The sequence below is a fragment of the Gambusia affinis genome, linkage group LG01 (assembly GCF_019740435.1).
Source record: "Gambusia affinis linkage group LG01, SWU_Gaff_1.0, whole genome shotgun sequence".
NCBI lineage: Eukaryota > Metazoa > Chordata > Actinopteri > Cyprinodontiformes > Poeciliidae > Gambusia > Gambusia affinis.
In genome coordinates this window covers 24003792-24019055 of record NC_057868.1, presented here as the reverse complement: position 1 = coordinate 24019055, position 15264 = coordinate 24003792, and the positions used below count along the sequence as shown (strand labels likewise).

Sequence of the window (15264 nt, the reverse complement as noted above, 5' to 3'; positions counted from 1 at the left end):
TTGAAATACCACCCAAGTACTCGGAGGTCGAGGAATGTTTAAAACTGTAATTGCTAACGAAGGGGAAAATTGCATTAATCGAATTCTACTCCGGGACGGTAGATGGCGCTATGTAATTAGTCAAATTTGTAAACAAATGGTTGAGTTCTCATGGCGGGGAGACGGCATTTCTGTGGACATAGATTATTTATTCAAGCTACTACCTGTGTGAACACCAGTACGCTGCTGGGCCGGTTTGATGGACAGTCCAGGCTGCTGCTCACTACATTGATGTCCGGAGTTTCCGGGGCCAAAGCCGCGCTGACTGTCTTCCAGAAACAGCAGCGGGCTAACTCGGACTCTACCCTAACTAACTTCATACTGACTCTATGCAGAGACGAAATTGCCTCATCAGCTGAAGCTCTGACACTTTCAGTGTAAGTACACGGCACTGCTCCCTACAAACTCAAAAAGATTAAATATTTCTTGCGTGCACCTAACGGAATGTCTGCTTTGTCGTTCATGTCAGTCCTGCTGCTGTTGCTGCACAACATGACATTTGTACAGGTTTTTGAGGAAGCTGAAGCCAGACTTGATTTCAGACGATCCCTGTCTGGTCTAAATTGTCTAAAAAAAAGTCAATCTATAAGTTGCTGGTAGAAATATTCTAAAAGACTAGCGCTCTTATCGCAGTAAAATATTTTTCTGCTTTATTTTGGCCTATATCAAGGATATTAGATCTTTAAAATTACAAAGAGAGAGTTTTATTTAGCCCAGCTAAATAAAACTTTCTCAGAACCACGCCCATACATAAATACGAATCTACGTCAAATACGTGACTGTTTGGGGAAAACAAAAAATCTTCCTTCTGCAATAAGAAATTTGCTGGAAAATGATACAAAGAACAATACCAGGCCTAAAAATAGATCTTCATTCTACTATTGGTGTCATCTTGTTTGGGAAAATCTAAAAAAAAATTCCTAGTGGTGGAAAAAAAAATACCCGAATTAAAAATCTTTAAAAACAAAAGTTTTTGAAAATGTTTTAATGATTATGAATACTTTTGCAGTACACTGTACACAGAGAAATGTACTTAGTTCAAGAATCAATAAAATTAACCTTTTCAACAGGTTGTAGTTTTGAAACGAGATTTAGAGCTACAATCCTTGCACAACTTGTATTTTTGTTTCATTCTGTTTCGTTTTAATAAAGTATTATAAATATACAGATAAGTAATTGTTCTCTGTATGTGGGTTAATCACAACATCATAATACCTATGGAAGAAATGTTTTCCTTAGATTTTGCAACCATAATTAAAACATCTCTTAAATTCCACTGCTCTCGTAATTCATGTATATTTTCCATTTGTGTATTTAAAATCTTTTCTAGCAAACCACTCGTCTGCCTGTTTCCACCAGTGTTTAAACAGAACCTTCTGATCTTCCTCTACTTGGTGAACTCTACTATTCCTGGGCCCACCGTCCGGCTGCTGCTCAGATGTCTTGCTCAGGACTCCAATCCAAACCCCTGGGTGAGAGCTCTGGGCAGACAGCTGGAGAGGAAACTGGAGATGAACTTCAAGGATCCTCTGTACTCTGAACAATGCAGGCAGAAACTGAAGCAGCTATCTGAGAATTTGGGAGGTTCTAGTGAGGCTGGAGGTTGGGCCGAATGCTTCAACAGTCAACAAGAGGAGTCTGAATCCTATTGTGGACTTGATTTGCTCGAGCATGGGACACAGCGGAAAAGACGGGCCAGTTTTGATGCGGACGTGGATGCAGACGGAGAGGAAGCAGTGCAGGAGAGTAAAAGGTTGAAGATGGACATGCATGCTGAAGAGCCAGAGGATGCAGAAGACGAAGAAGTGAGGATGGACACACAAGGGGGATCTGCAAGTGCTGCTGAAACACCTGCAGACAGACCGCCTGATGGTCTACCTGAACACTTCAGGGTAAACGTTGTGAGGAGAGGGAGGCTTTACATTTTTCTTCAGTTTGCATTTTTAAAATAATATTCACGATCTATTTAAAGAAACCAGACCAAATCAAATTCAGTTGCCGGTTTTTCTGCTCACTTAGGGCTCTGTTCTTCACATGAAAGAATTACTGGAAAGTCAGGCTGAGGTAAGAACAGTGTTTTCTCCCTCGTGGAGTTGATGTGAAATTTAATGCAGCTGTAAGTATTTTGTGTGTTTTCTGCTTCAGTGGGACCAGAGTGCCTCAGAGGTGTTCAAAGTGTTAAACGAATGCAACCCAACCCAAGTATGTCCAGCAAGATTTAATTTTTTTATATATATATTTTTCACGTTTTCTAAAAAGTGCTGCAGATTTTATCCATCTCAGTTGTTCTGTTCACAAATGGAGTCAATCTAACATTGCCAAAGCACCAAGTATGTGCGAGGTGTAATATACCTAAATGATGAATTTAAAAAATCTTTTTTTACTTGCTACATTCATAACTGTATAAATACTTTGTTAAGGCTGAAGGGCCTTCAGATGATTATTTGTTCTGCTTAGATGGAGGTGTTGTGTGAGACACTGAACTTTCCCATCTTACCTGAACACACCCTGCCTAAGCTGTGCAACAGCATTTTGTCCCTCTCTCCTGATCTGAGCTACAGCACTGCAGCGTCCCTCATTAGGAGCATCCTGCTGCAGAAGGTAAATCCCTGAATGTGCAAGGTGGATGTGTATATTACGTTTCTGCAGCACTCGGGAATTAAATTTATTAATTTTTTATATGTATAAATATATATATATAAATATATCTTGCAGGTCTCGTCCCTGTCAGAGCCGGCCTCCAGGTGTTTGGTAACGGCGGTAACTTCACTTTGCAGCCGCTATCCCCGGCCGATGTGCCATGCAGTAATCGAACCAGTTCTGGAGGACAGGAATATAGGTGAGACACTGGTGGTGCTGCGTATTTCAGTGAGCTGACATGGATATGCAGCAAAAGCCAGCACAAAAATCTGCTCCGGGTGTTTTGGCTGCAGATGCGTTGACCATTATCATTTTCCATAAGTTTTCTGGCACAAAATAAAGTGCCGGACCTTTTTACTAAACAAAACGTTGCCCAGTCTAATTGATTGCGTAAAAAGTACTTGTAATGAAAGAAAGCTTTATTTGTTTTATGTTTAAAAAAGAAGAAATGAGGGGGGAAGAAGGAGAAATTGTAACATAAAACAAACAACAACAAAAAAAACACATCAGTGATGTCCAAAATATTTGTGACCTGATCTGCAGCTGGTAGCATTTGGAGATGGTGGAGTGTAGACTGTTTTTCAGGCAGTACCCCGGTTTGGGTGCACATTAACTGAGCTGATACCCCTGATATCAGTTTTCAGGTCAATAACCTTTTTACTCGGTGTTTGGCCTCAAAATAAGCGGATCCTGTTTGAACTTTGTGTTATTTTCAGGGCCACCACAGACGGAGTTGCTGAACAGACTGATAGAAAGCTGCCTGGATTCACACTACAGACTGCTGATGCTTCAGTGAGACCAATTACATAAAAACTGCTTTAAATAGTAAATAAGCATCCAGTGTGTAGAATACATGATATCTATTCATATATGTATTTTATGTTTTTTTAGAATGACTTTCAGGATTCCTTGGAGTGAAGCAGTCCTCTCCATTATCCACAGCTTGCTTGACTCCAAGGTACTCGGTGGACATATAATAGAAACCATATATTCACATACACTGTCTAGAAATACACACCCAGAAATTATTGGCAAGTGTAAGCAGCTGAAAGTGGCTGAAACTAAAATTGAAGTGGTTGGACGGACGGAGACCCTCATCATACCAACAAATTACTTACAAAATGCCTCAAGTACAACAACTCAATGTTTCGGAGTAGTGGCTGTCATAAGTTTCCACTTTCATTTTTGATAATGTTTGAGCAACAAGGCCAACAAACCTGACTCAGTTTTACTAGGTGGAATGGTCCAAAATTTCAGCAAACTATTGCGAGAAACTTATAGAAAGAGACCCAACACGTTTGATTTCCTAAGTGTTCTGCCTCTAAATACGAAGAAAGTAATAGTTGTCCCTAGAGAAATGAGAAGTTCAGTATTTATTCGACAATAAAAATATATTTGTATTCTAATTAAGTAATCAACCCCGCCTCTCGCCCGGAACATAGCTGGAGATAAGCACCAGCAACCCTCCCGACCCCATTAGGGACAAGGGTGAACAGAAAATGGATGGATGGATAATTAAGTAGTTCAGCTAAAATAAGACAGGATATTGTTCGATTTAAAATTAGACGGTGGGAGGAAAGAGTTTGTATTTTTACAGTGAATGTAAATATTTTCTTTCAGTTGATGATAATTATTATTATTGTGTTGTTTGTTTTTTATGTGTTTGTTCCGCAGCTGCTCTTGAATGAAGAAGCTTTCACGCAGCTCACAGAAGAGCTTATCAGCCAGGGACCTCACTTCACCAAATCTGTGAAATTTGCCAAAATGATGTTAACAATTCTCACCAAACACAGCAGCCACGTAAGTCTATAAGCCTCTTGTTCCGTAATACACTGATAAAGTGGTATTTGAAATGCACTGTATTAGTAAATCTATGTTTTCCAGGTGACTGCTGCACAGAAACGTTGTCTGACGAGCTGCCTGAATTCAAATGAGACATTCCTGAAGAAATCACTTCAAGCTTCTCTGAAACGAATCCCAGACGCATGACTCCAGATTTGACTTTATTGTCAATAACCACCAAAATAAATCCAATCCAAAAAGATAACATGCATTGTCAGATTATGTTCCAACTCATCCATCGCTAGACATGAACTGCCTGGAAGTCTTCTTGCTCAGGACTCCTACAAAAGCGACATAAGAAGGAGCATGTGAGCAGGTACAACCAGAAAACAGTATTTAATTTGAATTGCTTTTACTTATAAAAATAATCGAGCAGGGTTTTTCCAAAGAGCTACAGAGGGGAAAAATGTTTCCCTCTCAAGTTTAAAAAATATTGTTGTGGATATTTATTTTCCTGTTTATGGATTTTTCAAGTATGATCCCTGCAAACATTCCAATACTTCAACTAATTTTTACTGATAGATAAAACAAGTAACTCCTGGATACATACAGTTAGTATTAAAGTTCAGCTTTGCCAGAATTTGAATTCAGTTGAAATTCTTGTTGGTTGATTAAACAATGATTGTGGTTTAGTAAGCTTTTACTTGACCATAGCCATTTAAGTAGCTATGGTGGGCCAGGCCTTGAGTATGACACGCAGTCTTGCTATTGTTGTTGCCCTCAAGGGTTTGTGCAAGCAATGTTTAGGTTTAGAAGGCAATCACCTACAAAACACCAGATTGTTTAGACAGATTTAGAAAAAAAAAACAAAAAAAACTACCATTAATAATATCTTTATCTGAAAGGTCTAAAACATAAAATATTTAAGTTGGTTCAAGAAAGCTATTTTTTTCCCACTGAACTGTATAGAAAAGGAACAACATATATATATATAAATAATTTCATTATTTGACACCATTTTCAGTGCTCAACTGTCAATACTCATATTTTTACAGGTGGCACGGTCTAATTAATTAGAAAAAATAAAATTACATGATTACTATTTACTGTTGTGTTTAAAAAAAAATATGACGTCTGAAACCTGTGTAATATTGTACTGTCTGAATAAAGTTTACTTTAAAAAAAGCGCTCTCTGAATGACGTCGCTCGTCTTTATTTTGCGTAACTTCCTCCAGCACTTCCTTTTTCAGCGTAGCGCGACGTCGGGGACAAGCCGCTAAAATGAGGTTAGCACTATTTAACCAACTAATATGTTAGACAGTGATTATACCTATGTAATAATGCAGCCAAATTAGTCGTATGGTGTTTACAAACTTGTTAAAGTGCGAAAGTTTTGTTTTTGTTATGTATTTTTTCTTCTAATGATCTAAATCTTGAACATGCTACCGGTTCACCAGCCGGTGAACCCGAAGGAAACATCACTCAGCTTTTTTAACAAACATCCAAATCCATCTGCGTGGTGGGGAGCATTTTTAAACTAACTTTTGAGGTTTTATAGTTTCATCGCTCATTTCAGATTATATTCATCTGATTTTTACCGCACTTTGAAGGCATTTTAAGAGTTTTGGCGTCATATCTTTGCAGCGACCCACGAGTAGCTCTTACCGAATGTACATATATTAGCATTTAATATACCACGTTATATTCACTTTAACACCTGGGTTTTCATCCTAACAATTAGTGTGTTTGCTGCTCCCTCCACCGCGAGTAATATATTTTTCATCCAAAATATAAACCATACATTGTTCTATAACAAATGTCAGCTGCGTTTTTCACTAGTTAGAAAAGGTTTAATTACAAAATGTACAATGGTCCATTATTATTTCTAAAAGTCGGGCTTGTTATAGCAGAAAACAACATTTTCACTATTTAAATAGTGACACTTGATCGGACATGAAACAAGGGCATTTGTGAGTTAGTTTGCCCCTGTTGATTACACACACATCCCTTAAATCGTAGAATGTACTCAAATGCCAGAAAGATTTTTTTTTTTATTGTGCACATGGTAGATTATCTTGCTCAAACATCATACTAAAGCATAATTCCACCAATTATATTATCTACTTTTGAAAAAATGCAATCTGAATGCCTTTGTTTCAGAAAAAAGTCCTATCAGAGTGGTAGCACCTTTTGAAATGTTTGCAGACATACCTGCTCATCCTAAAAATAAGAAAATATGGCAAAGTGTAATTTCCTGGAGTTGGAATGTCTTGCTGGGTTTCTGTATCTTGGGTGAAACTGAGTAGTCATGGGCTCTCTGGTATTTTCTTATTTTTATTTGTACAGTAAGGTTTCCAGGGATACGTTGTATGAAGCTGTGAAGGAGGTCCTGCAGGGCTCCGTGGCCAAGCCAAGGAAGTAAGTACATGCTTCTGAAGTTTATGTTTTTGTAAAATATGTTTAAGAAAAATTGAAAACGTGACATTTGTTGTTAGGTTCGTGGAGAGCGTGGAGCTGCAGATCAGCCTTAAAAACTACGATCCTCAGAAGGACAAGCGTTTCTCCGGCACTGTCAGGTTCGGCACTTCACTGTTTCACCCAACCTTTTCCCTGTTTGCTTCCAACCCTGTCTGAGGTCAGATTTTTCCAAATGAGGAAAACAAAAGGGTAAATTCTCGCAAGCCCAGACAGGACAGGAACAAGCAAGGATAAGTAGCTGGGTAGTCTGACTGAGCCCACTCAGTTTCGGCTGGTGTCGGCAAAGCAGACGGACCCCCACCCTGGGTCTTAAAACATGAGGGGAGGCTGTGAGTGGCTGCACGCCCTCACGCCGACCATGTTACTGTTACCGTGAGGGTCAGCAGGACACCAACCACTGCAGTGGTTTGGGTAAGACTTTCTCTTTATTATAGAAAAAAAATTAGGGAGGTGAATCTTGGAAATGACAAATTTTTTCCTTGCAGTTTGTCACTCCGCAATCTGTCCCCGAAGCTCGATCTGTACCGCTAGCTCATTTGATAAAAGAAATATTTCCGGATCATTACAAGAGAAAAGAAAAGTAGATCTACACAAAGCGGAGCATTTATGGCATTAAGTAAAATATTACTTCACACATCAGTTTTTTTGTTTTGTTTTTGTTTTATGTGCTTTTTCCTACATGTCCTAATAAACTAATAAATTAGTATTGTGTTAAGATGCTGCTGTTTTATAGTGTAGTCAGAATCCAGTTTAAACTTTGAAGTAAAATGCACCTGGTGGGGATGATGTGCGCTACATGGATGTCCTCCCAACATCAAATCCATATTTTATAATATTGGTGATTAATCTGTAGTCAATTAAGGATATGCAGTGTGGTTTGTACGTATATCACGAATATCTAGATGAAGAAACCAGCTTTTGGATAGGGGTGGTGATCATTGTGCACGAATGGCTTAAACGATAATTGCACTTTTCACAACACTTTGGTTTCCCGTAGAGCAAAAAAAAAAGTGATGTTTGATGCATCTATTTGACTATAATTTTAGAGATAAATGTTAGATGCTTTCTTTCAGAAGATTGGGAGATGACCAATCAGTGTTGCTGCCGCTCTGTGTCCTTGTGTTTTGGTTTATCCTGTGGTTCACTGTGGTTGACATGCAGGCTGAAGACCCTCCCCAGGCCCAAGTTCTCAGTGTGCGTCCTGGGAGACCAGCAGCACTGCGATGAAGCCAAGGCCGCAGAGCTTCCCCACATGGACATTGAGGCTCTCAAAAAGCTCAACAAGAACAAAAAGCTGGTCAAGAAACTCGGTAGGTTCAGTCAGCTTAATGACAAACTCGATCAGTTTGAGGTCAGATTCAAACTTCATAGTTACGTTTTGTTTGTTTTTTTCCTTCCCGCAGCCAAGAAGTACGACGCCTTCCTGGCCTCCGAGTCTCTGATCAAGCAGATTCCTCGTATCTTGGGTCCTGGACTGAACAAGGCTGGCAAATTCCCTTCCCTTCTCACCCACAACGAGAACCTGAACACAAAGGTGGACGAGGTCAAATCCACCATCAAGTTCCAGATGAAGAAGGTACCATCGGCTCTTCTAGCAGCATTTAAAGTCCTGTTGGATGCTGTTACTCTAACGTTGGCTGTGTTGTAGGTGCTCTGTCTGGCTGTGGCTGTCGGACACGTGAAGATGACTGAAGACGAACTCGTCTACAACATCCACTTGGCCGTCAACTTCTTGGTGTCTTTGCTGAAGAAGAACTGGCAGAACGTGCGTGCCCTGTACATTAAGAGCACCATGGGCAAACCACAGCGCCTCTATTAAACTCTTGTTTTTCTATGAATAAAAGCAGAGAAACTCCAATATGTTGCTCAGTGTGATTTATTCATTTATTGTAGGGGTTTAGTTGCTTTTCAGTTTAACAGTGTTTTACTTCTAGCTTTTGTGCTTCAATGTTAAGTCCACTTGTAAAATCTTTCTGTGCACAAGGTCAAAAAGATATATTCAATTTTGTGTATCTTTTCATGTAGCTAAGCTTAGCGCCACATAGCTTACTGCATCCATCCATTTTCTAATCACCCTTCGTCCCTAATGGGGTCGGGAGGGTTGCTGGTGCCTATCCCCAGCTAACGTTCTGGGCAAGAGGCAGGGTACCCCCTGGACAGGTCGCCTGTCGCAGTAGCTTGCTGCAGAGATGTCCAAAGTGAGTACTCCAGTGCCAGAATCCTGCATGTTTTCTTTTCTTCCCTGGTTCAACACACCTGAATCAAATGAAGGTTCATTAGCAAACCTGCAGAAGCTTTCCATGATGGGAGACGCATCTAAAACTGTCAGGGCAGCAATACCTTGCTGCATTTGAAAACAGGTGGGTTTGAATCGTTCTGCTGTTGCTGGTCAAAGCATTTTTCTCATCTCTAACTTTAAGCAAATAAGTTAACATTGAAAACCTAAAATTTGCCCTCAAGAGTGGGAAGGTATAGTGGAAACTCGCAAGTCTTGGTGCTCAATTCAGATTTTTTTTTAAAGTTGCTAAAGTAAGGTTTTGTACTAATTAAATACAACTACAACCAGACTTAAGTGTGAACGGTTTAAAGCGACCCGCATGCGCAGAAGAAAGTTGACGTCACGGGGCAGCGCACTGTTTACGGAAGTAATGTATGTCAGTATGGCTGATAGTATTGTCATACCACGGAAGAAAGTGAACTTAAAAAAGCACAACTAACAGAGATGGTATTTAGTAGAGCATTAACTGTAACCTTTGTAGAGAAGTTACAGTTTGTTTGGATGTATAATCAGACCCAGGAGTGGTGGGTTAGGATGTGATGCACTTTAAGTTGAGAAGTTTCATAATTAAACGAGTTTCTAAAGCCATTGTTTACGCTGTGGTCATTTTCACACCTACGGAAAGTTAATTATTGCTTTTAAGTACAAAAATTTTAGACACAGCAAAGAGGCTCACACATCTAACCCAGTTCTGTCAGGAGGAATGAACCAAAATGTGAGAAACCCGTGGAAGCAAACCAAACGCATTTAACCCAAATCTTACAGCGTAAAAGGCAATAATACAAAGATTTCTTGTAGAGAACCTTATGTTTTGAAAAGCCATTACTTAAAACCTGGCTAAAAAAGAAACGGGCCTTTTTTTAACTATGCTTTTTCAAGCGTGAAATGATAAATTAAGAACAACCTCTTTATTTAACAGTTATATAACAGTGTCTGGAGTCAGACCCTTCCTCAAATTTGTTGTAATACAGACTGCTACAGAAAATCCTCCTCCCTCTCCCTGTCCACGGCCATCGGCTTCTACAAGAGAATTGTGTAATATGATTTAAAACAACATTTATTAACCCTTTGGGATTAGTGAAGTATTATTGAATTTAATAAAACACCAACTTCAGTTTTAAAATCAGGAAGTTGGCACCTAAAGCTGGTTCGCACACTTTTTTTGTAGCCATCACCACATAGCTTTAGCCACAACTCAGGCTGGATGTTTCACCACACCCGCGTTCAACAAGTATGAAACACAGCTTCCCATGAGCCTCTTGGGTGAGTGATTCTGCTCTGCTCTGACTGTGGATCTCTTAATGGGATTATCTATTCTCGGGGCAGGAGAAATGCAGAGTGAGGAATGCGTCGAGGGCAGACGTCTGACAGTAAACCTCGCACCCTGACACGCGAAATCAGCTGAAGCAGACCTTTTACTCTTGTGGACACGGCACTGATGAGCACGGAGGTGAGTCGAATTATCTACCATCAGCTGCTACATTTAAAACTATATATATATACACACACGTTTATATCTAATACCTCTAACTGCGTTTCTGCAGGGGTTTGCACCTGACGCAGAGACAGACGGACACCGTTCTTCCACCATGGCTGACAGCAACGACAGTGAGGAAGGTAGAAGCTGAAAGACGGATGAATAAAAGGATGAGTGGGTGATCTGGCTCTATGTTCAACCTGGGTTCATGTTTCTGACAGAAAGCAGTCAGGAGGAGCCACCTGTGACCTGCTGGAGCGAGCTGTCCATCATAGAGCGTGTAGGCCTCAACAGGTGAGACGCATATTGACAGTTTACTGCACGTAAATTAGTTCAAACCTATTATTAAGCTTTTGCCTGCTTTTTTTTTTTTTTTTTTTTTTTTAAACAGTGTGGACATGACAGAAAAGGACTTGGAGGTAAAACTTTTACAAACAAGTTATTTAACATTTTCATCAGCCTGATTGCATTTGATTTGTTAAATATATTCTAAAAAAATAATTTAAAAATTCAAACGGATTCCAAATTTCCACCTGAGCACTGAAAGCTGTTTATGTGCCCAGACGGCCTTCTCTCAGATCGCCCTGGCCTTCCGCTGCGATCAGTACACCCTGAAACAGAGGCTGCAGTCGGAGGAGCACGCCCGCAACCTGGCCGAGGAGAACATCCACCTGGAGCTCAGCCGAGGCAGGGAAACCCTGGAGGTACGCTGTGTGGATATGATCAAGATGCTCGCAGTATTCTGAAATGTCTTGCAAAAATGCTCACACCTCTTGGAGTTTTTCTTTACTTCACAGCCACAAAATTCAGTGGCATTTTGAAATGCCGACAGGACGTAGAGGCTCGTTGTGAGGTTGAACCAAGCGTGCATTTCTAAACTTTTGCCCATATTTCTGCGCAAAAACTCTGTCAGAATAAATGGTGAGCCTCTGGGAACCTTAACTATCCAGTGTTAGCACAGATTCTCAATTGGATTTAGGTCTGAACTTTGACTAGGGCATTCCAACTGATGAATGTGCTTTGGTCTAAACCACTCCATCGTTGCTCTTGTTGTATGTTTACGTTTGTTCTGTTGGAAGGTTGAAGTTTGGGTCACAACCTCTTGCTTCTAACAGGTTTGCTTTTGGTATCGGTCTGGATTTGGCTCCAAAAAATGAAAAAATAGATGACGAGAGCAACTTTTTTCTCATTTCTCTTATGAATTCACTGTTACAGGCAGATTGGTGGAGTGCATGACCAATTGGTCATGGAGTTGACAAGATTCAAAAAGATCTGTTGAATCTTGTCAACAGATTCTCGAAGCTGAGCTGTGCATCTCTGCTTCTGCTCCAGAGATACCAAAGTCTTCTTGGTTGCTTCTCTGATTGTTTTTGATGGTTGGTGTTTAGATGTGTTTATGAAGGCATGTGGAGGAACTGGGTTTATTACTGGTATCAGATTAAAGGGGGTTGAATATAAGTGAATATCATACTCATCAAATGTTTTTTGTCCCCCTCTAAATTTCCTTCTGCCTCAAAATTCTCTATTACTGTGGGTCAAAACAGCTCTGAAAGTTTCTAAGAGTGTGAACACCTTTACATAAACTGCAGCTGAGCTCACATGAGAACAGCTGAAAACTTTACTTTGGGAATGTAAGAGTTGAAGCAAATCAGAGGAAGTAGACAGGATTGTGTGTGTTTTCAGACATTGAAGGCTCTGTGTTTGGACAATAAACGCAGCAGCATCCTGCAGAGGCTGGAGCTTTCTCTGGACATCCTGGGAGGGACAGTAGAGCGGATCTCCAGCACAGCCGAGGTGCTCGGTGCCGTCCACCAGGTACATGAAGGTTATGTTTATTACTGTTAAACAGCATTAAAAAGGACCAATCATGATTCTTGCCTGTTTTGAGCTCCCTTTCAGAATGAGATGTATTTGGGCCTCCTGTCTTTTTAAATCTGCTGCAGGCCACGCCCTCCATTTCAATGCTTACATTTTATACAAGTGAAAATGGTGTAAATAGATGCAACCGTACATCTTTGACCCTGAAACAGAAGACGCAGCGTCTCCTCAACCATCACAACGCAGCAGAAACACGTCGGCAACAAAACTCTTGTCTTTTCATTGTGCAGCAGTAAAACTAGCTGATCAAACCTGCTTGAGATCATCTCGGGTTGCTAGGTTAGCCTCTGCTAGAGTTGCTAGGCGAGTGGCTCAGCTCGACTGGAGTTGCTAGGTAACGGGCAGTGCCTGGCGGTTGCAACTTAATAATCGAGAGATTTTCGAAACGGTTCATTTTAAAGATGGCAAGAACAGATCAACTTATTGCCAGAATAAGGCCGGGTAGTCTTTTTTTTTTTATTTTAAGCACTTGCATTGTTTCTAGAAGCAGTTGAGGCCTGGAAGGAAGTACACGAATAGTTGTAAAAAGTGAATTTTTCATAATACGACCTCTTTTAAAGAAACAATATAATGTTAATCTCCTTCACTGAATTATAGGGGGTTTAAGATCATTAGTTTTTAAGTGATTTATCTACAGAGATATAAAATCTTTTTTCCCCCTCATAGCTTGTGGTTTATTTTCACCACGACTGGATGTTTAACTTTCACAGGAGGCTCGAGTGAGTCGTGCTGTGGAGCTCATGGTGGCTCACGTGGAGAGTCTGAGGAGACGTCATGACAGAAATTTAGCAGAGCTGGAAGAAGCCGAAAACAATCTGCAGCAGCAGCAGCAGCAGCTGCTGCTGAACTCCAGCAGACACAGCATTCATCCCAGAACCATCCCAGGTTTGTGGCGTTTCTGTTCATCCACTAGTGTTTTGGTGCTGTCTAAATAATGCCTGGCCATTTCTCTCTTACAGTAGAACCAGAAAGACAGGAGGACAGGAAGAGGAGAAACTCTAATCAGGTATGCAGGTTTCAGCAGAAGAATGGATCTCCTAATTAGATCCGCCTTCTTACTCCAGTTTTGTCTGTTTTTTCCAGAGCGTCTTACGAAGGAGAGTCAGCGCATCAATCATCTCCAGCCCAAATCTGGTAAGAAGGTTTCCTTGGTTAACTCTCCTAATGTCTTGCTGCCATAATTGGCATAATTTCCTTCCAAACAGGAGAAGAAGAGCGAATCAAGGAAGAGAACCTCCTCCTGGAAGAAACACTCTCCTCCACACTTGCCTCTATCCCTGAGCTTAGATTCTTTTAGCTCTGTGTTTACCCAAGAGGACAGCCACCTAATGAATAAAAGGTACACTGTGAAATAAACGTTCTGCTTTCATCTGGACCACATGTTTGCAATTTTCTTTTAACAAGTTTTGTTTTCAGACAACCAGACCCAGATCCACCAGGGGATTGTCTTCTGGACCTTCCTGCTCCCAGCCCAGAGAGCCATCCGACAGAGGAAGTGATTCCTTCAAATACGCAGAAGAGAAAGTATGGGATTCTCTCAGTAGCCTCAATAATCTTATTAGAGGTTGTAGTTGAATTGTTCTTAGGAATGATGCCCACTTCTCCTGCTCTGGAAAGTACAAAAAATTCTCTAAAGCAATTATTTTAAAATGTTTTTTTAAGATACCAAAGAGCTTCTGATTTGCTTTTGCGTATTGGTTCCATTTCCCAATTTATTGAGATCAACAAACATCTGTTCTACTTGAAATTAATTTAAGATGATATAAGTCCTTGTATTGCCGATTAAACATTTGCAAATACACTGAGCAACTAAAAAAAGTGAAACATAGCAATAATAAAACTGTTGGTTGTATTTTCTTTCTAAGAATTGTTTGGTGTGACAGTAATGCTGGCACGAATATTTAAAATAAATCTTAACAGGGAATTTGTTTTTCTCCAGCTAATTTCAAACTAAAGTTTGGATTTGTTTTACCAGTGTGGAATTACACTACTGCAATAAAAAGATTTTCACAATCTTTTTTTTTTTTTCCAATTATCCCAGTAAATATACTTGAACGTAAGTTTTTGTTAATTATTTTTCTGCTTTACTCGGTTTTCACTTTAGATAAAACCTTTTATCCCTCAGAAGGACATTTGATTTACTTTTTTTAACTGGTTCTCCTCTTGTCCATAAAAGGAGCTTAAGCAATTGGGTAATAAGGGTTTTTGTGGTTATTTTTGCATAACTTGAGCAAACATTACATCATTTTAATAGCAAGCCTTTGTGGTTTTGCTGCAGCCCCTCTCTGGAATCTCTGCGACAAAGACAGAAAGGCAAAGCAGCTGCATCAACCAAAGCGAAGGAAAGAAAAGCAACTATCCAGAGACAAATCTCCATTGGCACGTAAGTAAATGCGACATTGCTTTTTAAAAAAAAATAAAAAATTAATAAACGATATAATGAATGCCTGCCTCCTCTTCAGGTATGCATCTCCATGCAGGCAGGATCCTCTGATGGTCCGGCTGCACCGCTGCCGATGGGCGCGGATCTGCACCAACCTGTTTGTGCTTTTCTGCGTCGTGATGCTGACTTGCCTCATGTGGAAGATTCACGAAGGAGAGGCTGAGCCATGACCCGTAAAACACTTTGGAATACTTCATCCTCATTCTCTTCAAGGATTTTAGCTTGCAGAATAAAACCTTTTTCCATCAC

At 40.2% G+C, this 15264-nt stretch overlaps 3 protein-coding genes across 5 annotated transcripts; all 3 read left to right on the top strand.

Annotated features, from left to right (window-relative positions):
- The first annotated feature begins 117 nt into the window (after nt 1-117).
- Nucleotides 118-4726, top strand: fance (FA complementation group E). The gene is made up of 10 exons (XM_044127688.1): nt 118-416; nt 1370-1931; nt 2059-2103; nt 2185-2241; nt 2497-2640; nt 2755-2878; nt 3396-3471; nt 3571-3637; nt 4354-4479; nt 4564-4726. The coding sequence occupies exons 1-10, from the start codon at nt 151-153 to the stop codon at nt 4666-4668; spliced, it is 1572 nt and encodes a 523-aa protein (XP_043983623.1). The 5' UTR covers nt 118-150; the 3' UTR covers nt 4669-4726.
- A 921-nt stretch (nt 4727-5647) lies between these two features.
- On the top strand, nt 5648-8797 carry rpl10a (ribosomal protein L10a). The gene is made up of 6 exons (XM_044127709.1): nt 5648-5747; nt 6808-6879; nt 6957-7037; nt 8101-8249; nt 8343-8515; nt 8588-8797. Exons 1-6 carry the CDS (start codon nt 5743-5745, stop codon nt 8756-8758), a joined length of 651 nt encoding a protein of 216 aa, XP_043983644.1. The 5' UTR covers nt 5648-5742; the 3' UTR covers nt 8759-8797.
- Nucleotides 8798-9195: 398 nt separating this feature from the next.
- On the top strand, nt 9196-15263 carry si:ch211-163l21.11 (inositol 1,4,5-triphosphate receptor associated 2). 3 transcript variants are annotated; one of them, XM_044127668.1, is made up of 14 exons: nt 9196-9299; nt 10544-10667; nt 10762-10834; nt 10916-10988; nt 11086-11113; nt 11258-11398; nt 12378-12509; nt 13283-13457; nt 13535-13578; nt 13656-13706; nt 13778-13911; nt 13989-14096; nt 14851-14955; nt 15035-15263. In XM_044127668.1, the coding sequence occupies exons 2-14, from the start codon at nt 10656-10658 to the stop codon at nt 15183-15185; spliced, it is 1227 nt and encodes a 408-aa protein (XP_043983603.1). In that variant the 5' UTR covers nt 9196-9299; nt 10544-10655; the 3' UTR covers nt 15186-15263. The 3 variants fall into 3 exon arrangements, with proteins under 3 accessions (XP_043983603.1, XP_043983595.1, XP_043983611.1); XM_044127660.1 differs by having other exon boundaries at nt 13532-13578; XM_044127676.1 differs by lacking the exon at nt 9196-9299 and having other exon boundaries at nt 10547-10667; nt 10920-10988; nt 13532-13578.
- Nucleotide 15264: the final 1 nt, after the last annotated feature.

What these genes read in the sequence shown, in the direction of transcription:
- fance (XM_044127688.1), top strand. Translation starts at nt 151, where the DNA reads ATGGCGGGGAGACGGCATTTCTGTGGACATAGATTATTTATTCAAGCT. An exon ending in TACTGGAAAGTCAGGCTGAG is followed by an intron (nt 2,104 to 2,184) that starts GTAAGAACAGTG and finishes TTTCTGCTTCAG; the next exon opens with TGGGACCAGAGTGCCTCAGA. An exon ending in TCTGGAGGACAGGAATATAG is followed by an intron (nt 2,879 to 3,395) that starts GTGAGACACTGG and finishes TGTTATTTTCAG; the next exon opens with GGCCACCACAGACGGAGTTG.
- rpl10a (XM_044127709.1), top strand. An exon ending in CGTTTCTCCGGCACTGTCAG is followed by an intron (nt 7,038 to 8,100) that starts GTTCGGCACTTC and finishes GTTGACATGCAG; the next exon opens with GCTGAAGACCCTCCCCAGGC. An exon ending in TCAAGTTCCAGATGAAGAAG is followed by an intron (nt 8,516 to 8,587) that starts GTACCATCGGCT and finishes GCTGTGTTGTAG; the next exon opens with GTGCTCTGTCTGGCTGTGGC.
- si:ch211-163l21.11 (XM_044127660.1), top strand. An exon ending in CAGCAACGACAGTGAGGAAG is followed by an intron (nt 10,835 to 10,915) that starts GTAGAAGCTGAA and finishes TGTTTCTGACAG; the next exon opens with AAAGCAGTCAGGAGGAGCCA. An exon ending in TGACAGAAAAGGACTTGGAG is followed by an intron (nt 11,114 to 11,257) that starts GTAAAACTTTTA and finishes TTATGTGCCCAG; the next exon opens with ACGGCCTTCTCTCAGATCGC.